The sequence below is a fragment of the Apium graveolens genome, chromosome 6 (genome assembly GCF_009905375.1).
Source record: "Apium graveolens cultivar Ventura chromosome 6, ASM990537v1, whole genome shotgun sequence".
NCBI classification, from domain to species: domain Eukaryota; kingdom Viridiplantae; phylum Streptophyta; class Magnoliopsida; order Apiales; family Apiaceae; genus Apium; species Apium graveolens.
Window position 1 is genome coordinate 20,684,054 of NC_133652.1, and position 27,668 is coordinate 20,711,721.

The window sequence follows — 27,668 nt, forward strand, 5'->3', positions numbered from 1 at the left end:
AACTTTAATCACTTTTCTATTATTATATTTTTATTTTAGAATTTAAAATTAAAAAGTCAAATGATTTTATTAGTAAATTGAATGAGTAACATACTACTGAATTTTACCCATATTAAGGTTAGTAAGTAAATGTAATAGGATCCACACCGTCCGAAAAAATTCCATTGAAAACCGTAATATGGGCTCACCCAGCACTCGCCCAGTTCTTTTCGAGAACTTCTTTTGCTTATGTGGCATGTGCATGTGGTCGAAATATAAAAAAAACCTGTCTCAGCGCTGCTGGTGCTCTGAGGTCCTTGGTTTAATTTCGATCGTTTCAAGAAGCACATAGCCGCCTACTCATTGTTAATTTGGACGTACAAGTCCAGTAAAAAAGATTAATTTTATTAGCTAAAAGATAGTTGAAATAGAAACGAACTCGGATCCAAACACTCTCAAAACTCATCTTCTTGAACTTGGGTAATTTGATCATGGACCTTTCTTGTTAATTGACCAGTGGGCCTGTTGTAACTATTGGATACCTATGATAGATATATCCAAACAAACCAAGAAATATTGTTAGAGCATTACATAAAAGGTGTGATACACGCAACCCAAATAACAACCTCTCTTATCAGCGGAGTTTAAAAATAGTTGAATAAATGCCACCCAACATAGTATTGGCGCAGGTTGAGCTCATGTATCCTCCTGCGTGGAATCAGAAGTTTGACTACCTGCGTGTGTGTTTATTCAATTAGCAAAAATAAATAAATTTTGTAGGAAAAAAAAGGTTCATGATTGCAGATAACAAATACTAAAAACATTATTTATCCTTACGAAATTCAAATATTAAACTTATCTTGTACAAATTATGCTACACTTCGAACGACAAAATTGGGACGATTGAGTGAAAGCAAAATACAACACGGATTAATGTGGAAAATGATTGCATTTAACAGAATATGAAAAAGAATATACCCTAGTTCCGCACTTATAATGGCCAACTTAAACAATTGACCGGCCAAACCTGGCCTTCACTTGAGCAGTGAAAGCGATGTACTCGATCTTTTTTGGTAAAGAAAATTAAGAATCACCACTCAATCTTTTTTGTAAATCAAATGGAATATAAAATTGGCGTGAAAAGACAGCCAACTACGATAAAAAACAAAAAAAAAAACATTTTTCGTATGAAAAAGAAAGAACTCTTTGTACAGCATCCTTCCTTCCAATGGGACAGCAAGTAAATGGAAAATGAGTAATTATCACAAGGCATCTCGTATTTATTAGATCATGTTTAATAGTAGTAAGCAGAGACATGGTAAAGACGTATACTATTCAATTATGTAGGTACTTTTGATTTAGGTTGCATGATTAGATCAAGAAACAATTGAAAATATAGATTAGTTGTTGTACTTATATACGTTGTAGCTTGATGATGAACCGGAATACAAAAGATGGCCGGCTTGTACTTAAAATATTCATAGCACTCTTAAAAGTCTGTTACTACTTTGAAATATACTAGGATATTCCCAACATAAATTCAAGTGGGTAGTAGTGTAGGAATTTAAAATTCTTGTAAATTTCATCCTGATAGGTGTGAAGATATATATAATAACATAGGAGTACGTATGCATGGCAGCCCAAAACTGAGGAAGAGGATCCAAAGACAATTGAAAAAAATATAAAAAAAATAACTTAAAATTACACATAATCTACTTACCGTATCGAAATTATATATTCTATTTATAATAGTTTAAAATGATAAAAATATACTATTTTTAAAATATACTCAAGGGTTAATGTGTATGGAGACCATTTTTTTGGAATACCTTGGAGATCACTTATGTTCTGCAAGTTAAATATTGCACAAAAACATTGCAAAATATATTATTTTACGAATCATGCTCTACAAAAATCCTTATTTAATTCAAAATCTTGAATATCATATATGTACAACATGTAAAACATTACAAAAATATTTTATTCTGCAAAACATGTTAATTTGCAGAACATACACATTCTACTTATTAAACTTAAATTATCTTTAATAATTTTAATGAATTAGTGATACTGGTAAAACATACTTCATAAAATAATATATTTTATAGTGTTTTGATTGCAGAACATATATGGTCTCCAAGATTTCCGATGAAAACGTGGTCTCCATAAAACTTTTCTCATGTAATCAATTATTATATCCAGCTCCACCGGAGTAAATTAACTAACAGATTTGATAAATTTTACATAATAAATATTTTATATTATTTTAGTCAACCAGTTTAGCCAACACCATTCGAATGGTGATGCTCTTAATAGCTAGCTTACTGCAGAATTGCTATATGGTAACAAGGAGTCGCTTGGAATTGTTACCATGAGTTTTTCTTACGTATTGAATGAATTGATCGTAAATTATGAGACACCGGCCCGACCGTTGTGGTGTAGCTAGCTTATAATTATATATATAATATATACCAGGGAAACTGCGCAAATTTTCGATAAGGTTTACGAGGTTAATTTATATACGAGTTGGATATATCAATTGTTTAAGGATGTCCCAGCTGTGTGAATTATTTTTACTCTCTCTATTTTTTGGCACATTTTTCAATTCACGTTTAAAATATAATTTTATAATATATTTTTTTAAAAAAATTGTGAATGAAAATTAAATATTTAAACTTTTATTCAATTTTTTTTAAAAAAAAACCCTTATAAAATTATACTTTATAGAATAACCGAATATCTGCAAACAGTAAACAGTGAACAGTAAACGTAAACATGCCTAGTGGGAGGGAGAGAGTAATACCGTAACAAAATGAGTCTAACATCGGGGGTTCCGCTGGGGGCTGGTTAACAAAAAAAACATTGTTCTTTCCGGCTCATCTACTAATCTAGCGCGACAACATTATTGGTATCACAAGGACCCTGGATTAAAAAAGAATGGAATCAACAAGGTTTTCATTTTGTTGAGAGAGAAGGTTTTGGTTCTGAACAGGGCAAAGTTTTCCATATTTCAATATTTTTATTCTATTTACAATTTTAATTATGTAATGTACTACTGCACTTATTGACGATTCAAAAATGTCAATTTTTTTTAGTTTTTATCAAAGATAGTAAGATGTAAATTAATATGAAATTAGAAAATTGAAGCCACAAATTTTACAAACTATTAATGGAACTAGTCCACGGCCAAGTGAGAAAATTGATTTTATAATTTTTATTTATATATCTTACTCATAAAGTAATGATGTATTCTTTTAAAATTTATATCCATCTTTACTGTTCACTCTCTCAGAATACCTAAATAAAATTGTTATTTTAATGGAATATTATAACTTGTAATCTTGAAATATTAAAAGGTTGGCAGGTATAAAAATATATTGGTAACTACAATAATGTAGATTAAAGTATTATTATATTAATATTTTAATATTAGATATACAAAGCACACATTGAATAAAATTAAACTTATTAACTTTTAGAAAATTAAAGTAATTTTTAAAAAAAATTAAGAACACACCTAGATGGCTAGATTGTGTAAACTCGGTATCATCGTACACTTGTAAATGTCATTGTCTAATTACAACAAAAACAAGCATAATCACGCAGCATTGTTAGAAATATAGACCAAGTATTAAGAATGAACAAAAAGATAAACTTTAAACTTTAGAGTATATGAACCATTTTATTAAAAAATTGGTCCCAAAAAATAGAATTTTTTAGATTCCAATAAATTATCATACAAATTTTCCAAAAAATAGTGGACATGTTGCCATCCACAAAAATTAGGGGTAGTCATTTGAAATTATTGATAAAAATCTTTGGATAAAATTATCAAAGATTTGAAATTACAAATTACAAAAAAAATATAACAAAATAGAAAACAATATTACTATTATGAAAAGTTACATAAATCCACATCCTCATTACTATCATCTCTCAAATAAAAAAAACATTTCAACATGCTAGAAAAAGAAGTTTGGTAAAATAACAAAGATATTAGAACAAAAGTAGAAACGCACAAACGTTGGTACATTACGGTTACACTGGCTAACGTCATATTTGTCTTAGCACGGACACCTTATCGCATGGTGCTTGTCTAGGTTGTGATTGGCTGGCCCTGAGTTGGCATGACTCAGATATATAGATATATAGAGTGTCAACTCACTGAGTTAACCACTGAGTTTCCATGCCGAGGTAGTGATGAGTGGTCTACTATGCCAACCCAACATCAAACAACCTTCATGCTCCTCCACTCTATACCCATCCCCTCCAGCAAACAAAGCCAACAACATGCTAGCTTGCTTAAACGCATTAGACCCCAGATGGACCGGTTCAAACCCGGCCAAATTAAAGCGATCCCTCCAGTGAGTCAATGACTCATGTCTTTCAATTCGATCAACTCCTTCACATGCCACCAAATTACAGATCTGTTTACCCAAAAACACCTCCGACATCACCTTATCTTGAGGACTCACGGCTGCAGCACCATCAACCCCACCCCCACAACTCTCCAATGAATCAAAAAGTGTAGAATAATAATGTAATGATTCAGTAAATCGGTCCAAGAAAACTGGTCCATTATGATTTGCTTCTTGTTCCCCAACCGTTACAATCTCCGGTTTCATTTGTGCTACAACAGACATCACCTTCTCAATTGCGCCGGGCCTAGCCAAAAGTTGATGCAACTCAAACATCGAATTAACCGCCACAGTCTCACCTTCCCTTAGATCAAGCATATTAGCATTAAGATCCGCCAAACTATTAGCCACAAACCCCCTATACTCAAACTTAACATGAATCGTTTCCGCAAACTGAGCCAATTTCCACCCCACTTCTTGCAAATGATCTGTATTATCATTCGAAGGAGGCCCAATTCCAGTCAATCTAAAAGTCGGCGGTCCACCAGCCCTTAAAGCCAAAGCTTGCATCAAAGCAGGCCACTGCATACCCTCTTTCATACTAAAATCAATAACATGAACCATCTTCTTACCCGCAAACGCCTCAAGTATAGCCTGATTAGCCGTAAAATGAGCAAACTTCAAATACGGACAAGTCTCATAAAAATGCATCTCAAGCATCTCATTAAAACCCAAATCCTTCCGACTCTGAGGATACAATCTATATATCTTTCTAGCCAACGCCTCAGCAAAATAAGTAGCCACTTTCTTCATAGCCCCAATCTGCGAAACAGCCAACACACCAACCTGTTTCACAAGCACCTCCGCTAACTTAAAATTACTCTCTTGCACAGCCTCCGCACACGCCATCAAACTATGCACTAATCTAACCCCATTCTCTTGTGAATCAACCAAAACCTGAACCGACTGAGTCTGACTCAGACTCGGACTCTGACTCACCGGAACATCCCAACTCGATGTACAACTCTCTGTTTTCAATCTTTTATTATTCGACAAAACAGCGTTCCCTGGTATGGCCTTAAGATCATAATTATCCGAATCATCGAAAACAATCTTACTCGAGGACTGAGCAAACATATCATCAGATTGTATTGGATTAAACTCATCAATCATAGAATTAAGCCAAGAATTCAAATCAGAAGGATTGTAATGAACTGTTTCAGACCCGAGTTGCGAAACCTCTTGTTGTCCCATAGCTTGTTCAAGATGCTGTAGCTTCTCAGCAACATCAGCCATATCAGATGATTTAACTTTGTACCCAAGAACTGCTAACAACTCATCGTCTTGTTCAGCTTCGTTCCATTTCATTTTTGATTTTCCGGTGGAGTACATGTCGCCGGTGATGGAAGAACTGCCGCCGGCGCTATGGTCTCGTTTCATTTTGGTTGTGTTTAATATTTCTCTCTGGAAGTTTTTGTGGGTGGTGTGGTGTGTAGACTTAGAAGAGGAATGATAATTGGGTGAAGAATCTGGGCATTTGAGAGAGAGAGAGAGATTGGATGAGAGAGAGAGAGAGAGGGGATGAGAGGGGGAGAGAGGGATTGCTTGTGTACTCTCTCTCTTGAAAATTTATATATTTAGATGAGGAAATATTATTATATGGTGGAGATGCATGTAAATAATTGGAGGATGGAGCAGGGGAATAAAATAATGCAAATTGTAAGAAAGAAGGGAAAGGCTCGTGACATGTTGATAGTCTCAATGCAAAAATCATACACGTATTAATAAGTAATAACCCTCATTAAAATATCTGAATCCAAAGTAGATTCTTTCTGGCAACTGATGTTGATAATTAAAGTTTGTTCAAACTTTTTATTAATCTCAGTTTCAAATTTTGCAACTAATCAAGTGTTTGCTATCACGTTTTTATAAATTATCAATCACAAAATATAAAATGAAAATGTGACCTTTTTTATATTAATGTTTTCTGATTCTAATTTCAAAATTAAAAATTATAATAAAACACCGGGACGAAAATCCGGTTTATTATCTTTCGAGTTTAAAATAATAAATACGGCAAGGAAAGTATGTGTCGTGTAATCGCTTAACTAGAGCTGTAATTAGAGTCAACCGGCTCCATCTTGACTAATGAAATGTAAAGAGTCAAATTTGGATAGAGTTTAAAATTGATTAAGCATAAAATTAAACGGGTCGGCTCGACTCGATTTGTAAAATTAAATGAGTCAAATTGGGGGAAGAGATTTAGGAAACGAGCCGGCTCGACTCGACTCATAAAAATTAAATGAGTTAAATTGGGGAAAGAGATTTAGGTTACGAGCCGGCTCGACTAAACTCGTAAAATTGAAGGAGTCGAATTCGGAAAAAAAATTGAACTCCATTAGTTAAACAAGTCAACTTGTCCGACTCGAGTTACATCCTTACAGTTAGACCTGGCAAATCGGATAACCGGTTCGGTTTCAGATCGGATTAATTTCGGCGGATCTACTTTCAGATTATGATATATTTGAAGACCATTCAGATCGGATCGGATGTTATTCGATTCGGGTCTGATTCGGATTAAAATCGGATAAAATTCGGATTAAGATCGGAAAAAATTCTGTTCGGATTAAATTCGGTTCGGATATTTTCGGATAATAACTTATTTACTTTTTCAATTTTTGAGATTTAAAATATTTTTTTTATTTAATTTAGTATTTTTAATATAATATAATGTACTTTTACAAAAGAATATGATTAAATAAGTATATTATCATAAACAAAAAATTGTTTAAAATATAAATTTTGCTTATTTCGGGTCATATTCGATTTAGGTAATATATTATTCGATTTTAATCGGTTCTAAGTTATAATCAAATCTTGTATTTCAGATCATTTTCGGTTCGGGTATTTTTCGGATCGGTTTAATTTGGTTTTCGGATTTGGTTTTCGGATAACTATCGGATTATATGATTCGAATCTCAGATCGGATCTCGGTTTCATAAATTTGGTTCGATTCTTCGGATCGAGACCCATTTTTCCGGGTCTTGTTATGGTTAGCCTTTAGATCAAAAGCTACAATGACCCGTCCCACCGCATCTCACAAGGGGTCCTGCATAATTTTTTTATTACAATATTATTATTGTGAACGGCAAATACTATTGGTTAGCGGCGTTAAGAGAATCCAGGCGCCCAATACGATTTACAACTACAGAGTCCCTCTGGTTGCGCCTTTATATATTGTAAGCAAGATAGACATACATATATACGGAGAAATATTATTCACTTGTTAGTTTTCAGAGTAATTATCGAAAGAAAATTGAAGTGCACTTCATCATTACTCTATCATCCTCATATCGATGTTTTATTTAATTATTTTGTATCTGTTTCTTTAGTTAATCTTATATATATCATACATTTGATAAGAGAACAAACTGGGTGCGCGAGGAATTGGTGTACAAATACGTTATTGAGTATATATAGAAGATGGAGTACAACGGGAAACAAATACGAAATTGACGTACGAGGAACATGGAGCTGGGGGAAGACGGCCCAACTGAATGCATTATTGTTGAAACCTACATCTCTTTCTGTTTCTCATGTCAGGCCCATCCTTCAACATGGCCATGGTCCCACCTACCCCTAACTCCCCTATTTTTCTATTTTTATACCGGGTTTAGATCACATGGCCTCTACTTTCTTGTTTAGTTAGCATTTGAATATTATTGAAATACGGATTACGAGTGTAATCGTGCCGAGCCGAGTTAATGTTGTTAAATTAGGTTTGAAGTCAATTTTAAAATTCGAGTTTAAATTCCAATTCGACCAAAAATTTAATTCCAACACTAAATTCGGCTCATTAAGTTGATAAGCTCTCGTTCGTCACAAATTTCAAATCATTTTCACTAAATATTAATAAAAATTTGCAATATATACGATTACGTTTCAATTTTGACTCGATTAAATATATAAAATATAAATAAAATATTATATATTTATATAAAAATTTATTTCTAATAAAAAATACAAATAATTTAGACCGGATAAGGTACGCAAATATTACGAATCGAATAATTTAAAATTCAATTTCGGCTCGATAAATTATTCGAGTTTGACTTAATTATTACCAAGTTAAATTTGAATTAAAATTTAGATCAAATTATTCATATTATATTATTCTTGTTGAAGGTGCAGCACTCAGTAATCAGCATCGTCAATTTAATACTCGCTCTTTCCTTAAAAAATGACCCGCTGACCTCGTCATGTATTTCAACGTCTCTGAAACAGGTACTTCTAACTTATAAGTAATATATATTTTATTTTATTATTTTGAAATAAGTAATATATTTTATTATTTTTATTTTGTATAGAATAAAGTTCCTACTTTTATTAAAACCAAACAAAATTAAAATATAAATTATTTTACTATCATTTTAAAATACGTATAAAAAACGTTTGTTAACTTATTTGGAACCGAAAATTAGTTAAAACGGCCCCAATAGTGTTGTTAAAAAAAATACGTATATTTCTCTTTGATTATAAAAATGAATTTTGATAAAATTTGTGATATAACAGATTTTTTTTAAAATAATATCAAATATATTTAAATAAAACTACAATTCAAATATATATGTTTATATATAAGTAATGTAATCATAATAATTTGAACAATTTTATATTTAATAAAAAATAATAAATAAACCTACGGAAAATAAAAATAATATAATTATAATATGATTGCAATAATTTTATTTTTCATTAAAAAGTAATATAAAACAAAAACATAGAACTCTACATTAAATAGAAATTTAGGGGTGAAATCAAAATACGGTATAATCGTACTAAAATGAAATAAAGTATCCTATTAAAAAATTAATATTATTAATTCTACAGAAAATAGAATTATAATTATAATACGGTTTGAAAATTTTTATTATCATCCAGAGATTAAATTAAAATACAGCTTTTATAATATCCGCATTATTTCATAGAAAATCTTTGGGTTCTCAACAGTTGTAATATTTCACAGGAGCCGTAACTCTTTTTTATTCACGGTGCCGTAACTTTTAATGAAAATAAAATGCACATACCAGTGCCAGTTTAGGGCAAATCCAAGAGTAATTTACAAATTTAAATTTGAAGCTGATTATCTCAAATTTTATTCCAACAGTAATCTAAAGGATAATCTAAATTTGAATAAGTAAACAGTACTGATCCAAATATGGATCAAATTTAGATCACTTGATTTAATATAAAATAATGATTTTGTTATTTGTAGTTTATGAGATTTAAAATTTATTTTTGAATTTTGAATTATATAATTAATAATGAAATATAATTAATTGTTAACAATTTTTTTAAAAAAATATAACTTAAAATAATGAAAAAAAACAAAATTTCATTAAATTTTAATTGAAGAGCCGGAAGTGCCGGATCCAGATGTCGAGACTATTCCGATCAATTAAAATATTTGATTCCAAGAATTCCTGAAACGCCACAAAAAAATAAAAAATAAAGAGGCACATATTGCACTTTTGATATGCATTAATTGAGCATTTGTGGAAAGAATATATTAATTCGGAAAATTAGTGTTTATCAATGATATTTTGTATGTTAATTATTGTAATAAATGTGTTTTTCGTGAATTAAGTGCACAATTTTAACATATTTATGTATATTAATTTTTTTTGATTTAATTAATTTATGAAATATTATAATTTTTTTTAATAATGATTAAACGATAAATTTAAGATAAAATTGATTAAAATAATATTTACATATTATTATATATAAAAAATAATTTAGATCAAATATTAAAATCACACTATTAAAATTAGACAAAAATATAAATTAGTTAGTAATCCAAATTTTTAATATCACCGCATGACCAATTGACCATGCAAATATTCATAATCAGCGAAATCATGGAACAGTTAACACAGGGGTCCATGTTCCTATTAAGAGGATTTCCCACTTATATTACACTATCATGAAACACACTTTTAACACACGAATTCATGTTGCGAGTAAGAGGATCTTCAGCCCTATACATTATTTAGATGTAATTTCTATATCAAAATAGTGTTAAAACTATTTTATTTTTAAATTTAACTTCAATCCATTAATATCAAATTTTACATCATTTTTGTATTACATAATTTTTTTTTTAAAAGTATAAAAATAAAGTTAAAAATAACAAAATGGTTGGATACAAATTGAACAATTTTTTTTATTATTTTTAGTAAAGAAGTGTAAGGACAACATGAAAATATATAAAAACTTTCAAATTTTAATGTGACACCAAATTTGATGTAACTTTTGATGTGACACATGTTGTCCTTCCTTCAAATTTGATCGTAAATAAAAACTCATTTTTTCATTATTTTAAAAATTAAAATATCCATATAAAAGTAGATTAAATATTCTTTCTAATGATATAAATTTTATAAGTATTTTTGATATTATACTATGTGAAATTTTCGATCAAATTTGAGTAAATTTGACCATAAAAAATCAAACAAGATGGATAAATTGGGACGCGGAGAGTAATATGTAGAATTGGATTGCAGAAGAGTTTTAAACCAAAATGATGTAAAAGTGTAACTTTAAATTTGGGTCGGAGATGATCTAAATGCATGAATCAATGAATTATGAGTCGCATCTCATTTTTTAAATTTGTAAAAGAACTAGTTCCAAATATAATATAAAAAATTATTTCATCCCGTTTTTCTTTTTTATCAATTTAAAATCATGTTTTATTCAATTATATTAAATATAATGATATTTATCATAATATAAAGAAAGAACACTTTTTCTTTCTATTTACATGTAATTTATTTTTTATTTACCACATTTATAAAATTGAACAACTATTTCACTACAACGAAAAATGATACTATCTCCGTCCCACGGGTTCTCTACGTTTACTATTTGCGTATATTTCGAGACTTATATAAAATATAATTTTGTAATATTTTTTTTGAATAAAAGTTTAAACATAAAACTTTTATTTAGGATTTTATTAAAAAAAATCATAAAGATATACCTTAAAGGAGCATTGAAAAGTATGCCGAAAAGTAATGTATACTCCCTCCATTTGGGTGGGGCGCGGAGTTTAAGAAAAATGATAAAATAGTGAAGAAAAGTTGAAAAAATGAGTAAAGTAGTGGGACCGATTAATATTATATGTATAAAGTGGTTATAGTGGAGGAAAGTAGTGGATGTAGTTAATTTAAAAATTATAAAAACTTTACTATTTTTGAAAAGTTTTGAAATGTAAACAATTGGAAGGGACATCCTAAAAAGGAAAGTGTAAACAAATGAGAGGGATAGAGGGAGTAGAATTTAATGGGATAGAAGGAATGATATCCAATACAAAATCGGGACGGATAGAGTAGTAATATATTAATTTTTAATTAACATCCCGTCCCCGTAATATTCTTTCGTAGTCTGAATCGAGACCTGTTTTGAAATAATTTCGAACACTTTCGTAGATTAGCATGATAAGGATATTAATCGTCAGAGAGGGAGAAGGTCGCAAGAAGATAATGTTTCTATACGACTTGATTGGACAACTCCACCATTATAATTTACACCTCCATCTGGATGAAATCAATGCATGTCGGGGCCGTCTGCGAGCTTACGCGGCTCAAACTCATAATAGAACTCGATAAAATAAGCCAAGTTTAGACAGAAGTTTAGAACTGATTCGATCCATAAAATTAAACGAGTCGAGTTCGGTATAAGTTCAGACTGATAAAGTGTCAAATTCATCGAGTCAGCCAGCTCATCCGATTCATTAATATTAGCTCCTTTAACCAAATGGACAACTCGACTTGACTCGTGAAAATAATCGATTCGAGTTCTGACGGAGTTTTGTATCGATTAAGTTAAACAAACCGGTTCACCGACTCAATAATCTCGACTCGAATTATAACCGGTTCACCGACTCAATAATCTCGACTCGAATTATGCCCAACTCGATTAATCTCGGGCGGCTCGGCAGAATTAGAGCCCTACCCATTGAAGACCGTCCCGATATTTTTTTCTTTTTGCTAATTTTCCCATTATTTCGTTATCAGCATTGCATTAATAATTGAAGAAAAATAATAAGCACAAGGGGTTCCACCATTTTTATAAGGCTTTTTACTTTTTGGGGGCCTGCCTAATCACGACTGCCTCGTCTTGTAAAAGATCGTGGTGGGCTAATGCATGGTCCCGATCACCCACATTGTACAGATGTATGTCACGTTTTGCTTATCAAGTTGAGAAGCATTTATATATCCATTGAAATTGTTTTGGCAAGTTCACCCGTAGCATTAGCATCAAGCTTCAAGAGTGCCTCAAGAGTGAAGACGAGCCAGGAAGAAGCAAAATCCAGCACCACAACCTGCATAAACAATTTGAAACTACAGCAATTTGAGTTTGATAAGTACTCTCACCTAAATAAAATTAGGAACATTATCGGAAGAATAAACTGGACCTATATGGCTCACCACCCATTTAAACAAATTAGGAACATTATAGGAAGAAAAGAACTAGATGTGAACTAGTTTAATTGGTGCACGGCAGAAGGATTCCTACCACAGAAACAGTTAGATAACAAGTCCGAACAACACCTTATCGCAAAGCGATCACTACTGGTTCAACAACAACTGTACAAAAGGCATCCTCTTGGCGTCCGTCGATGGGTCCAGGAAAACTAAATTTATTCAACTCGGGGAGGCATAGGAGGTAATATTAAGTATAGAGAAAAACAAATCATCTATTTGTTTTATGGACCTTGAAAATATAATACAGCTATGGAAGCAGAGGAATTAGCCATTACGCACATGATCATAGTTTTAGAACGTCACAATATTTTTTCAGACAGTCAGACTCACAAAATGGCACCAAAAAATATCTATAGAAACAAAGTTTGATACTTTGAATTGGCAAAGGCTATGACTCCTCTTCTGAGGCCCTGTTTTAGTTTCCATCAAGTTTTATGTCATGATTATTTCTTTTCTTTGTTTATCTTATTAATGCAAGATTCTGCTTAAAAAACTAAAACAAAGAGTTCTCAACGAGGTTTGGATTACACATACTATCTTACTGATGCAACAAAATTATCATAAAATAATTTAGGATAAATGTGTGTGACCTTAGTAATTTTGTACAGAAGTGTAATAATTTATTTTCCAGTTGGTCATCATTTATGCATAGAGCAAACACCTACCTCATGAGCCGAATGCCGTTGTGTGCGGAAAGGAAAACTGAAGGACCATGAGCAAAGCTGCATGAACTTGGAGAAAGAGTTGGCTCATTATTGTGTTACATTGCCCAATAGAAATTTTATTAAGTATACCATGTGAAAAATTTCATCTTTCGGCTTAATGTATATAATAGCTTCTTCAGTGCTTCTACTTGTCCTTGACTGTTTGGTGCTTTTATTCTTATGCTGTAGTTAGGGTTGTTCACGAACCGAGCCGAGCCGAGTTTTGATCAAACAGAGCCGAACTTTATTTTTTTTCTGACGAACCGAGCCGAACCGTGCTTTCTTATCGAACAAAAATTGTGTTCAAGCTCGAGCTCGTTAACTAACGAGCCGAACATGAGCTTGTTCGCAAACATAAACGAGCCGAGCCGAACCGAGTCGACCCGAGTCAGAAAAAAATCAGGTCAACCGCTATTTGACTATGAAAATAACTTATCAAATAATTTTTTTTTTAAAATTTTGGTTATATCACTAAAATAGATATATCTTGACATCCATACGGTTGGATCGATGAAAAATATTTTTTAAAAAATTCGAAACACCAATTAATGACTAAAAATATTCACGATATATTATAATTTTTTCGAGCTTTAACGAGCGAGCTCTAGCCGAACAACCCAAAACTCAGCTCGAGCTCATTTTGCTTAATGAACACATTTGTCTGTTCGAGCTCGAGCTCGAGTTCGTTAACGAGCCGAGCCGAACGAGCTCTTAACGAGCCGAACTCGAACTTGTTCGCGAACAACTCTGTTTGTTAACAGCCCTAGTTGTAGTAACATTCGAAAGCTAAAAAATAAGGAAGAAATTTCCTGCATGTGTGAATCACCTGTATTAATAAACTTTATTAATAAGCGAAATCCCTTTTTAAATGGTACTATTAATTTTGGTTTCACCAATTTTTGGTACCACCAACTTTTGGTTTCACTTATTATATCTTATAATTCTACTTTTATATGTCTTTTAATTCTACTAAAATTTTTGATTACACCATTTTTTAGTGTTATACTTCTACATATATTATGATTCTATTAAGTTTGGTTTTATTTTTGTTATCTTATACTTCTACATATCTATATTAAGTTTAGTTTTATTTCTGTTTCCTTATACTTTTACATATTAAGTTTGGTTTTATTTTTGTTTCACCCTTTTGACTTTAAGCTTTGTGTTATTTATTCCCCTATGTATTGCTAATTCAATATAATATACGTTTTTGGTTTCATCAACTTTTGAGTTACCTTTTTTGAATTTCGTTATAACTCTAAATGTATAATTTTTATTCATTTTTTACTCCTATATGACTTATAATATTATATGTATTATTCAACCCTTTTTTAATTACAATTCTTATATTGATTTCAACTCGGTAATCCTATTTCCCTTATGATTCAATAGTTTGAGTTTGATTTTGTGAGCAAAAATTATAAATTTTGACATGACACTTATATTATTATAATTTTTAATAATTATTTAACTAAATTAACTAGGCCCGTGATTCGCACGGGTTATCAACTAGTCAGTGTTGTTAAAGGTGCGTCGAGGCGCACGAGGCGCACTATTAGCACATAGTTATTACCGAGGCGTAGCGCCTTCAATGATGTGCGAGCCTAGACCCCTGAGGCGCGAGGCGCTGCGAGGCGCGAGGCGCAAAAAACAGTAAAAATAGTCAAAAACAGCCCTAAAACCCATACTTTTCTAAGCCTATAGTGTTTAGAAATTCATGTTATCAATAATAACAAAAGTGAAGATATATCCTTACATAAACATGAATATTCTACTTCTTTTCTTTTCTACTCAGTAAAGCAGTGTGTGTATTATGTATATATATAGTTTAAATAAATAAATAAATATATATATTGGGTGTGTATACAAATATATATATATAGTGTATATTCTTACAACTGTAGTGTTATACATACTAATATATCATGTATTTACTTGTTTTTTTGTGTTTCCGGCTACATACTAATATATATGTATGAATTTACACTGTAAAGGAGCAATGGCTACTGAAAAAAAGTGATAGTATAAAAATTAATCCAACATGGAAGTTCCTATAAGTTTCATATACCTATTTGTGCTGTTTTTGCATAATTCTATAATAAATAATTTGTTTTCTAAATAAATTTTTTTCACTTCGATAAGGCGCGCGCCTCGCCTCGCGCCTCATCGCCTAGGCTCCAAGGGATCCTAGCGCCTCGGTGCGCATCTCGCCTTTAATAACATTGCAACTAGTATTAATAATGTATACAACCACAAGGGCATCTTTTTGGTTTACCTGGTATATCTTGCCAACAAACAAGTAATGCTTGAAGCAGAACGATTTTCTGAGATCCTCCGTCGGCTGTAGAATAACAAAGACTCGAAGAGACATCATAATTTACATAAATAGTTAGATGTGAAATACATCGCAAAGAACATAAACAAATAAATATAATATGAGAGGTAAGGGTGTATTTTGCGATCTATTTAGACATCATAAAAGGAGAACAGTGATAAAACAGAATTATTTCATCTCTTGCGAATAGGAGGAGATCTTTGAATGATATCGTTTTGATGGTATTGCTATCTAGTATCTAACCTCATCTTCTGTTGCCCAAGAAACTTCATCAAAAAGACCATCATAAGGAGGTGGCAAAAGCTGAGGAGATAGATTCAGTACATGTTGAGAAATCACCAGTCCTGCATCTCGTGCTTGCTCCCCGAGCATGAATTTCATGTCCTGTTGTATACTTTTCTCCTGGCACACTTTGAGCAGGAATATCTTAAGATCCATTACACATTTGTGATCCTAGTCAAGATAAACTGGTGCTTTACATTTCTTAGCCTATCAAACTTTTGTAACCATAAATGAAGACTCCACATGAAAAATACCATATTCAGTTAGAACACACTTACTGCCTCTGTATCATTATAACCTACAGCATTTTTTTAAAATTAAAATTTTAAAATAAATATGTTGCATGCCTCGTATCTTCCCAAGTTTAAAACGGTTGCAACAGCATAGACTCCATTATCTTCATCATCCTCAATTTTGACGACAGACCGTACACTTGGTTGCCCCAGTATCAAGTCTGTAAAACCATTCAAATCCCATTCTTTATCATCAAGGTGTTCTGCAGAAGAACCTTTACACCGTGAAAGTCATCAGGCGTTGGGTCAAAATATACAAAATCTGCTTAAACAACTCCCTTGCAAAAGACATAATATATTATAAAACAGTTAAGTAAATTTGACTTACATAATACAAAAACTGATTACCAATCATATAGGCTACTGTAACTTTATAATTATAAGTAGCTTACTTTAAATTCTTCATCATCAGAAGATTCAAGTTGTTCCTTCTTATCTTTCATGGCAAGATCAACTTCCTTACCTGTATACATGTTATTACAACAATTTTAAGGGTATATCTCTATAAAAAATGAAAAAAGTAATTATCTAAACAACAACCATCGCCTAATAGATTGAGAAACAAGTGAGATTAACAAACAGATGCCAATTATACACTCGCAGAATAAGGTCTTTCCCTATGCTTACCATGAAAGATGGGTAGAATATTTTTACTACACTTGGAGCTACGTGAATTGCGCTTGACCTTGCAAACAGAGGTGAGGGCCACTAAACGAGCAAAGCGAGAGAAAGTGACCGGACGAGTAATCAATCGCCTTGCCGGATTTCGCGGCATCATGACAAATCTTGCAAATTAAGATTTTTTTTCACCGTGTCAAACCATTCCGTGGCTGGCATAGTAAAATCAAAAGGTGAGATCTTTCTACTTTTTTTAAAAAAAAAATCCATCTTAATGTCAATTAAGTATCTACTAGATACTCGAACTAGTACAAAATGATGTGAACTAAAATAACGACGTTCCAATACCTAGTATTTTTATGCTGAAAATTCAGCTTTACAATAAAAAAGAGATTTTTTAAAGCAGGAGCTGTAAAGTTTTGGTTGTCTCAAATCTGATTCACCTTGTGCATCAAAGTGCCTATTGCCGACTTTCAAGTGCACCACTTTCTGACATTCTTATTGTTGAATCTCTACAGCTTTGTAGAGCCAAGACACTGTCAACAATCTAAACGATTGTGTATATGGTTTGTTGTTCTTTACTCAGCTCTGAACTTTGTGGCTTACCAAAAAGCTTATACATGTTTGTACTAAAGATATGAAGTGTATAGAATGCAGACTAATGTGTAAGCCGATAGAAGGGTCTTCTCTGTTTCTATGAAAGAAGAAATCAAATGGATATTACCTTTGAAGACAAGGGTAAGATGCAGAACAATAATGCTCAAACGATAAGCAGAAATATAACTAAAGAGATCACATAGACACAAGCAAGTGTTTTGCCTCTACATCGGACTGCAAAGAGAAATCTAGACTGATACTTAAATGAAGAATAATTCTTAAAGAACAACGACGACAATAAATAAATATATATCTATGTAGATACAACCAACAGCCTGCGATGTGAGAAGTTAGACACCTAACAATAAATAAATATCCTGAGTGTTTGTCGTCGTGTTACGAGATCCTTACAGCAACTCGACCAAACTCTCCTTATGTCGCTAACAACCTAAATCAATTCATGCAAAATCTGCATTATGCTCACCTAGATATTTATTCAGCCAACTAATTCTTAGATAAACTAACAGATGAGATAGTAAAGTTGTTTTGCTTTCTACATCCAGTCCTTACTCTTTAGTAGTCAGGTATGCGGATTTTGACTAGACAAGATTCCCTACTAGGTGACACTCAAGTCTCAACCACTGGTTTCTTCCTCATGCTTGGACTCATATTCACGTGCTGAAGCAGAATATCCTCCCCTGCTGCAATCACGTCTAAAATACAATGGTTGTGTTATCTTGTCATTAATCTTGAATTTCCTATATACCAAGCTATTCTCATACATTGTGATAGACAAGTTGTCACCCACACTGTTTAAAACCCTGTGTTCCCCGATTGCATTGAACATATTCAACTTAATTTCATTTTCTTTGTCAAATAATTCAAGTTGGTCTTAATATCGCACCATCCTTCAAAAGCTTGCATGATCAACTAGGAATCATTTTTACCAAGCAGCTCGAAACAATTACATTTCAAAGATTACTTGCGAAGTTGGAATTTCAAGATATTTCTTTCCCCCACCTCCAACTTAAGGAGGGGAAGGGGAAGTGCAGATGTGTAACACATAATCCGGCATCTTAAGGATTTAAATCATCATCATAAACTTATGATATTACGTATTATATAGTTGTAATAATACATCGATGATAACTCCGGTGAGCGGGCGGCTCCGTCCGACGGCGTTCCTGGACTTTCTGTGCGGGGGTGAGGTGTAGCTGCTGGTTGGGCGCCTGCAAAACAACACCGGAAGGGGGGTTTGGCTCCCACGGCGCCTCCGGTGTAAGAATAAGAACAGGCTTTGGAGAAGATGAAGGTATGTATACTTATGTAATTTAGAGGCTGTTGTGTGTTTGTGTGGATGTGTATATGTGGTGGCTGCTGTGTGTTTTTGAGTGTATGAGAGAGTGAGAGTGTGCAAGAGTGAATATTTTCCAAACCCTAAACCCTTCAGCCTTGGGGGTATATATAGCCCCAAGGTAGGGTTTAGGGGTAGTTACCTCTAAATCTGGGCCGTTGGATTTTGGGAGCGGAGGACGCCTGACTTGGGGGATTGCTTACACGTGTTCAGGGGAGGACCACCTTCAGAGTGTCCTAACGGCCTCTGACACGCGTCGTGCTTGTCTGGTGTGTTGGTTGTTGATAGCTGCCAAAGTCACGTGCCCGCGTACCATTGCTTGGCGGGTTGTGGGATGTGCATGTGTTTGCTAGGAACCCCCTTCATGGTGCCTTGAGTCCTGATCCGGATCCGGGTAGGCATTAGGTCCGGGTTCCGGGTTGGATCCGGATTCGGGTCATGGGATGGGCCTGGGTTTGGTCTCTCCATTTGATTGTACTGGGAGAGGGGGGTCTCGGTACATCGATTGAGCCCGGTATTCCATAGATCCAGGTTGATCCTTAACCGGGTCTCTTATACCCTATCATTTGCCCCCACTCCCTTATGCAGATTTTCTGGATGAGGGAGTAAAGTAGGGTTGCATATTTGGCTTAGGAAAAAACTTTCTGCTCCTGTTTGCCCCCCAATCCGGATCTGGTGTAATGTATACCAATCCGGATTAAGGTATAGTAGTTGCTTTAGAAAATTTCTGCTCTTTATTGCCCCCCAATCCGGATCTGGTGTAGTAGATGCCAATCCGGATTAAGGTAAGTAGACGCTTTAGAGAAATTTCTGCTCTTGATTGCCCCCCAATCCGGATCTGGTGTAGTGAATACCTATCCGGATTGATATGTTCCTGTGTAGGCTTATATGATCCGGATATGAAGCTTTAGGTCCTGTGATTTTTTTTGGAATTTGTAACGTTTCTGCTCAATTCCCCCCAATAATTTGAAATTTTGGCAGTTACGTTCCTTGAAAATAGGCCCCTAATGATGATGGGGTTTAATGCGGTTTAATGTGTATATATATTTTTTTTGTAACTGTTGGGTGAACCAGTGTTTGGACGGCACGTGGCAGGGGAGTTACTCTTACCTGGGCCTATAAAAGGCTGTCTCCCCTCTTCCATTTCATTTTTTATTTTCACAAAAGAAACTCAACAGTCCTTTGTTTTTCTCTTCTCTCTCTCGCTTTTCTGCAAATCACCGTGTTTGTGGTTGATTCTTCCGCCGTGTCTCGCCGGTCTCGCCATTAATCCTCCATTAACTTGTAAGATCTTTGATAGGGTATAAGAGACCCGGGTAAGGACCAACCTGTATCTATGGAATACCGGGCTCAATCGATGTACCGAGACCCCCCTCTCCCAGTACAATCAAATAGAGAGACCAGACCCAGGCCCATCCCATGACCCGGATCCGGATCCAACCCGGAACCCGGACCTAATGCCTACCCGGATCCGGATCAGGACTCAAGCCACCATGAGGGGGGTTCCTAGCAAACACATGCACATCCCACAACCCGCCAAGCAAGGGTACATGGGCACGTGACTTTGGCAGCTATCAACAACCAACACACCAGACAAGCACGGCGCGTGTCAGAGGCCGTTAGGACACTCTGAAGGTGGTCCTCCCCTGGACACGTGTAAGCAATCCCCCCAAGCCAGGCGTCCTCCGCTCCCAAAATCCAACGGCCCAGATTTAGAGGTAACTACCCCTAAACCCTACCTTGGGGCTATATATACCCCCAAGGCTGAAGGGTTTAGGGGTTGGAAAATATTCACTCTTGCACACTCTCACTCTCTCATACACTCAAAAACACACAGCAGCCACCGCATATACACATCCACACAAACACATAGCAGCCTCTAAATTACATAAGTATACATACCTTCATCTTCTCCAAAGCCTGTTCTTATTCTTACACCGGAGGCGCCGTGGGAGCCAAACCCCCCTTCCGGTGTTGTTTTGCAGGCGCCCAACCAGCAGCTACACCTCACCCCCGCACAGAAGGTCCAGGAACGCCGTCGGACGGAGCCGCCCGCTCACCGGAGTTATCATTTGGCGCTAGAAGGAGGGGCGCTCCATCCTTGGGACTCGGTGTCCCTGGATTCATCTTCATCAGCAAACTCTTGAGAGAGTCCACTTTCAAACCTGTAAGAACATAAACAACCAAACCCTTTCTTGAATATGAATGTTCATTTTAGCCACGTTTGTGTGAGCTTGTTGCTTTAAGCCACGTTTGTGTGAGCCCGCTCTTGTTTGTTAAGTTTTAGCTGTTTAGGGTTTGATAATCTTGATAATCTTGAAGCCTGGGGTTTGATAGTCTTGGTGATTTTAAAACCCAGAACTGTTTTAGCTTGCATATTTTCTTTTATGTTCAAGAGCCTGCTGTTCTTGTTTGGCATTATTGTTAGCAAAACCCAAAAAGTTTGCTTGCTGTTATTTTGGAAATTTTTTGTAACATTCAAAAAAGCAACCTCAGATCCACATTTGTAGCCTCAAATCTTGGTCAGTTGTTTGTACAATTGTGGTAATGGCAAGAGCAGGAAAAAGTACAGCTGGTAGGCCCTCCGCCAGTACCCACATTCAGGATCAAGACCCCTCTCAAGCCCAAAAACCTGGAGGTGATAGAGAGATCTTCCAGGAGCAACCACTGACGCAGCATACCCCGGTAAGGGATGCCAGAAATGTCATAGAGCTCAATCAGTACAAGTATACCAATGTTCGAGTTGCAGAGGAGCATATGGCCAACTTAACAAGCCACGAACTTGCTGAAGCAATCAGGCTCTACAGAGATGAACAAGCCCGGGCTCAGATGGAATTTGAACAAGATGATGAGCAAGAAGAGTCCGGGCACTCTCAACAATCCAGGAGATCTGTCTTCGACCGAATTGGGGTCAAGTCAAAGAAAAATCAAAAGGAGCCTAGCAAGAAGGACACAGAAGCAACCAGAAAGAAAAAGTTAGAAGAAATCAGAGAAAAGATAAGAAAGGAAAGAGGAAGAAAAGCTGGAGCAAAAAATTCAGAAAAGAATGCAACTGGAGGAGGAGAGGCTCCTAGCTAAAGCAAGAGGCAAAAGAACTCGGAGGGACCCTACCCCCGAACTGATTTCTGATGACGAAGAGGAGGGTCAGAAAGATCTCAAGGACATGATTTACGAGCTCCAGAGAAAAATGGAGAAAGAATCCGGGGTGGAAGTTGGGGAGACCCTCATGCCCTTCAGCCACTCCCTAGAAGTCATCCCTCGACAGAAAAATCTCAAACACTACAACTTCGACTCTTTCGATAGATTGGGGATCCGGAAGAGCACCTCAACTACTTCGAACAGATAGCTCAGATATACTATTACAATGACTTGACGAAATCCAGATTCTTCGCCTCGACCCTCAAATGGGGGGGCTCAAAGATGGTTCAGCAGAATCCCATCAAGAAGCATCCACTCCTGGAAAGAATTCAGAGGAGCCTTCCTTAGAAGATTCAGAGCCAACAAAACACATGAAATGCACATGTGCCACCTGGAGACAATCCGCCAGTATGATAGCGAAGCACTCTCAGCCTATATGTGGAGGTTCCAGGAAGCCATCAACAAAGTTTCGAATCTCGATGAAAGGGAGGCTCTAAGCATATTTCGAAAAAACCTGGATCCAGGACACAACGAGAGGTATATTGTGGAATTAATAAAAAAAGAGCCCCAAAGCATGGCCGCTGCTTATTCTATGGCAGCACGGTTCATAAAAGAAACGGATGTTCTCCAAGCAATGAGAATGACTCGGAATGGAGGAAACAGGAACAAATCTTCTGATGACCGACCGAAAGGGGGTTACCATCAGGAGAAAAAGTTCAAACAAAGCAACCAAACCCAGCAAACAAATGTTGTACAAAACACCCCAATATTCCAAAGATTGGGTCCTAAAACAGAATCCAAAAGTGATCCCGGTCCCCCTAAGCAGCAAAGGGAGCCTAGGCAAGAGCCAGAGTGGACACAACTAAACAGGACCCGGGAAGAGATACTGAAGTAGATCAAGGGAAAGCCATTCTACTATCCTCCAAAGTCAATGCAGACTCCCACAGAGAGCAGGCCTTACAACAGGCAGTGTGACTATCATGAAACCCATGGGCACAAGACTGAAAATTGTCTCTATTTAAAATACTTCATTGAAGATCAAGCCAAGAAAGGCAACATGAATCAATACATCTCAAGGGAGAAAAATCAGAGAGAAGAAAGGCAAAGGAAAGGTAAGAATGTGGTGAATGAGGCAGTACTGTGCCTCTCCTGGGCCTATGCACTTGAGGATTGGGGAGGAGAAGGTCCGGCAATAGAGTATTCCCTCTTCAATGAAGAATTTTGAAGCTTTTGCCTTTAACCTTTGTGCCTTCCCTTTATCCTCCGGGAGCTCTCCCTTCTCCAAGTAATTAATGAATGGAGTCATCCAATTTGGTCTGTTGTCTATTTCCATAACTTCCTCAGACTCTGTGCTTGGTTTCTGCAATTCTTCGAAGTAGACGGAGCAATCCACGTCTGATGAATTTTGAACAAGCTTAGATAGTGTATCAGCTTCTGAATTTTCCTCTCTGCAGATTTGGATGACTTGTATATTTGGTATCAAGGCGAGGTAGCTTTGGACCAGAGCCTGGTACTTGGCTAGAACTGGATCCTTGGCTATGTACTCGCCATTTGTTTGCTTTACGACGATCTGGGAGTCGCTGTAGATTTTGAGATTCTGGATCCTGAGTGTTCTTGCTAGCTTCAATCCCGCAATCAAGGCCTCGTACTCTGCTTGGTTGTTTGTTGCTGAGAAGCTAAAGGAGATTGTTGTTTGGATTGTGAATCCTTCTGGGCTTTTTAGGATGAGCCCGGCTCCTGATCTTTCATTTGTTGAAGAACCATCAACTTTGAGGGCCCAAGCTTCTGTTTTTTCTAGGACCACATTCACCACATTCTTACCTTTCCTTTGCCTTTCTTCTCTCTGATTTTTCTCCCTTGAGATGTATTGATTCAGGTTGCCTTTCTTGACTTGATCTTCAATGAAGTATTTTAAAGAGAGACAATTTTCAGTCTTGTGCCCATGGGTTTCATGATAGTCGCACTGCCTGTTGTAAGGCCTGCTCTCTGGGGGAGTCTGCATTGGCTTTGGAGGATAGTAGAATGGCTTTCCCTTGATCTCCTTCAGTATCTCTTCCCGGGTCCTGTTTAGTTGTGTCCACTCTGGCTCTTGCCTAGGCTCCCTTTGCTGCCTAGGGGGACAAGGATCACTTTTGGATTCTGTTTTAGGACCCAATCTTTGGAATATTGGGGTGTTTTGTACAACATTTGTTTGCTGGGTTTGGTTGCTTTGTTTGAACTTTTTCTCCTGATGGTAACCCCCTTTCGGTCGGTCATCAGAAGATTTGTTCATGTTTCCTCCATTCCGAGTCATTCTCATTGCCTGGAGAACATCCGTTTCTTTTATGAACCGTGCTGCCATAGAATAAGCAGCGGCCAGGCTTTGGGGCTCTTTTTTTATTAATTCCACAATATACCTCTCGTTGTGTTCTGGATCCAGGTTTCTTCGAAATATGCTTAGAGCCTCCCTTTCATCGAGATTCGAAACTTTGTTGATGGCTTCCTGGAACCTCCGCATATAGGCTGAGAGTGCTTCGTTATCATACTGGCGGATTGTCTCCAGGTGGCACATGTGTATTTCATGTGTTTTATTGGCTCTGAATCTTCTAAGGAAGGCTCCTCTGAATTCTTTTCAGGAGTGGATGCTTCTTGATGAGATTCTGCTGAACCATCTTTGAGCCCCCCTTTGAGGGTCGAGGCGAAGAATCTGGATTTCGTCAAGTCATTGTAATAATATATCTGAGCTATCTGTTCGAAGTAGTTGAGGTGCTCTTCCGGATCCCCCAATCCATCGAAAGAGTCGAAGTTGTAGTGTTTGAGATTTTTCTTCGAGGGATGGCTTCTAGGGAGTGGCTGAAGGGCGTGAGGGTCTCCCCAACTTCCACCCCGGATTCTTTCTCCATTTTTCTCTGGAGCTCGTAAATCATGTACTTGAGATCTTTCTGACCCTCCTCTTCGTCATCAGAAATAAGTTCGGGGTAGGGTCCCTCCGAGTTCTTTTGCCTTTTGCTTTAGCTAGAAGCCTCTCCTCCTCCAGTTACATTCTTTTCTGAATTTTTTGCTCCAACTTTTCTTCCTCTTCCTTTCTTATCTTTTCTCTGATTTCTTCTAACTTTTTCTTTCTGGTTGCTTCTGTGTCCTTCTTGCTAGGCTCCTTTTGATTTTTCTTTGACTTGGCCCCAATTCGGTCGAAGACAGATCTCCTGGATTGCTGAGAGTCCCCGGACTCTTCTTGCTCATCATCTTGTTCAAATTCCATCTGAGCCCGGGCTTGTTCATCTCTGTAGAGCCTGATTGCTTCAGCAAGTTCGTGGCTTGTTAAGTTGGCCATATGCTCCTCTGCAACTGGAACATTGGTATACTTGTACTGATTGAGGTCTTTGACATTTCTGGCATCCCTTACCGGGGTATGCTGCGTCAGTGGTTGCTTCTGTAAGATTTCTCTATCTCCTCCAGGTTCTTGGGCTTGAGAGGGGTCTTGATCCTGAATGTGGGTACTGGCGGAGGGCCTACCAGCTGTACTTTTTCCTGCTCTTGCCATTACCACAATTGTACAAACAACTGACCAAGATTTGAGGCTACAAATGTGGATCTGAGGTTGCTTTTTTGAATGTTACAAAAAATTTCCAGAATAACAGCAAGCAAACTTTTTGGGTTTTGCTAACAATAATAACAACCAAGAACATCAGGCTCTTGAACATAAAAGAAAATATACAAGCTAAAACAGTTCTGAGTTATAAAATCACCAAGACTATCAAACCCCAGGCTTCAAGATTATCAAGATTATCAAACCCTAAACAGCTAAAACTTAACAAACAAGAGCGAGCTCACACAAACGTGGCTTAAAGCAACAAGCTCACATAAACGTGGTTAAAATGAACATTCATATTCAAGAAAGGGTTTGGTTGTTTATGTTCTTACAGGTTTGAAAGTGGACTCTCTCAAAAGTTTACTGATGAAGATGAATCCAGGGGCACCGAGAACCAAGGATGGAGCGGCCCTCCTTCTAGCGCCAAATGATAACTCCGGTGAGCGGGCGGCTCCGTCCGACGGCGTTCCTGGACCTTCTGTGCGGGGGTGAGGTGTAGCTGCTGGTTGGGCTCCTGCAAAACAACACCGGAAGGGGGGTTTGGCTCCCACGGCGCCTCCGGTGTAACAATAAGAACAGGCTTTGGAGAAGATGAAGGTATGTATACTTATGTAATTTAGAGGCTGCTGTGTGTGTGTGGATGTGTATATGTGGTGGCTGCTGTGTGTTTTTGAGTGTATGAGAGAGTGAGAGTGTGCAAGAGTGAATATTTTCCAACCCCTAAACCCTTCAGCCTTGGGGGTATATATAGCCCAAAGTTAGGGTTTAGGGGTAGTTACCTCTAAATCTGGGCCATTAGATTTTGGGAGCGGAGGACGCCTGGCTTGGGGGGTTGCTTACACGTGTCCAGGGGAGGACCACCTTCAGAGTGTCCTAACGGCCTCTGACACGCGCCGTGCTTGTTTGATGTGTTGGTTGTTGATAGCTGCCAAAATCACGTGCCCGCGTACCCTTGCTTGGCGGGTTGTGGGATGTGCATGTGTTTGCTAGGAACCCCCCTCATGGTGGCTTGAGTCCTGATCCGGATCCGGGTAGGCATTAGGTCCAGGTTCCGGGTTGGATCCGGATCCGGGTCATGGGATGGGTCTGGGTCTGGTCTCTCCATTTGATTGTACTGGGAGAGGGGGGTCTCGGTACATCGATTGAGCCCGGTATTCCATAGATTCAGGTTGATCCTTACCCGGGTCTCTTATACCCTATCAATCGAGGCATCATATATACTATTATGTTGGATCCTACTTGTACACTCTTTGCTGGATGCAATATATACATTTATCTACCTTTGTGCATATAAGATTGATACAGCGAATTAAAAAAACGTTGTTCGTGCTTTACATTTATTCTTTAATTTTGATTAAAGAAAATTAAAAACATAAGACGTTGGAACCTCGTGTAAATGCATGAAACTATATAAACTGAAACAATTTAAGCACGGAAAATACAACATTCACAGGGGCATTTAAACAAGCATTTGGCAGGCCGGTTATCAAAGTACTATCATGTACAGGCGTTAAAAAACAAGTATCAAAATACAAAGCAAAAAAGACTCACCTCGCCTCATGGAGTTGGAAAGTTACTGTACTTTATTGTTTCTTTCTTTGTTTTACAGCATTGAGCCTACGTTAAAGCTATTGAAATCAACAGTCTTCTAAACAAAAGGAACACAACATTATAATTAAATTATTTTTATATGAAAAACATTATAAGCGAATTAAGTTTTTTACGCAAAATGGGTATAAAGTTGGTGGGATGATTAACAGGTTTCAAATACCACATTTCTTTTATTAAAAACCGACTAGGTTTATATCCCGTGCGAGGCACAGCATTTTCTAAACTCACATGTTATTTAACAATGTACATATTATATAAATAAAATATAAATTATGTTGTAAG

General features: G+C 36.3%; 1 protein-coding gene and 1 pseudogene across 1 annotated transcript; both read right to left on the reverse strand.

The window, feature by feature from the left end:
• Nucleotides 1–3,845: 3,845 nt before the first annotated feature.
• Nucleotides 3,846–5,996, reverse strand: LOC141663859 (DELLA protein GAI1-like). The gene has a single exon (XM_074469703.1). The coding sequence runs from the start codon at nt 5,775–5,777 to the stop codon at nt 4,149–4,151; it is 1,629 nt and encodes a 542-aa protein (XP_074325804.1). The 5' UTR covers nt 5,778–5,996; the 3' UTR covers nt 3,846–4,148.
• Nucleotides 5,997–12,362: 6,366 nt separating this feature from the next.
• LOC141664131 (protein BCCIP homolog) lies at nt 12,363–27,524 on the reverse strand (annotated as a pseudogene).
• Between the last annotated feature and the right edge of the window lie 144 nt (nt 27,525–27,668).

What these genes read in the sequence shown, in the direction of transcription:
- LOC141663859 (XM_074469703.1), bottom strand. Translation starts at nt 5,777, where the DNA reads ATGAAACGAGACCATAGCGCCGGCGGCAGTTCTTCCATCACCGGCGAC.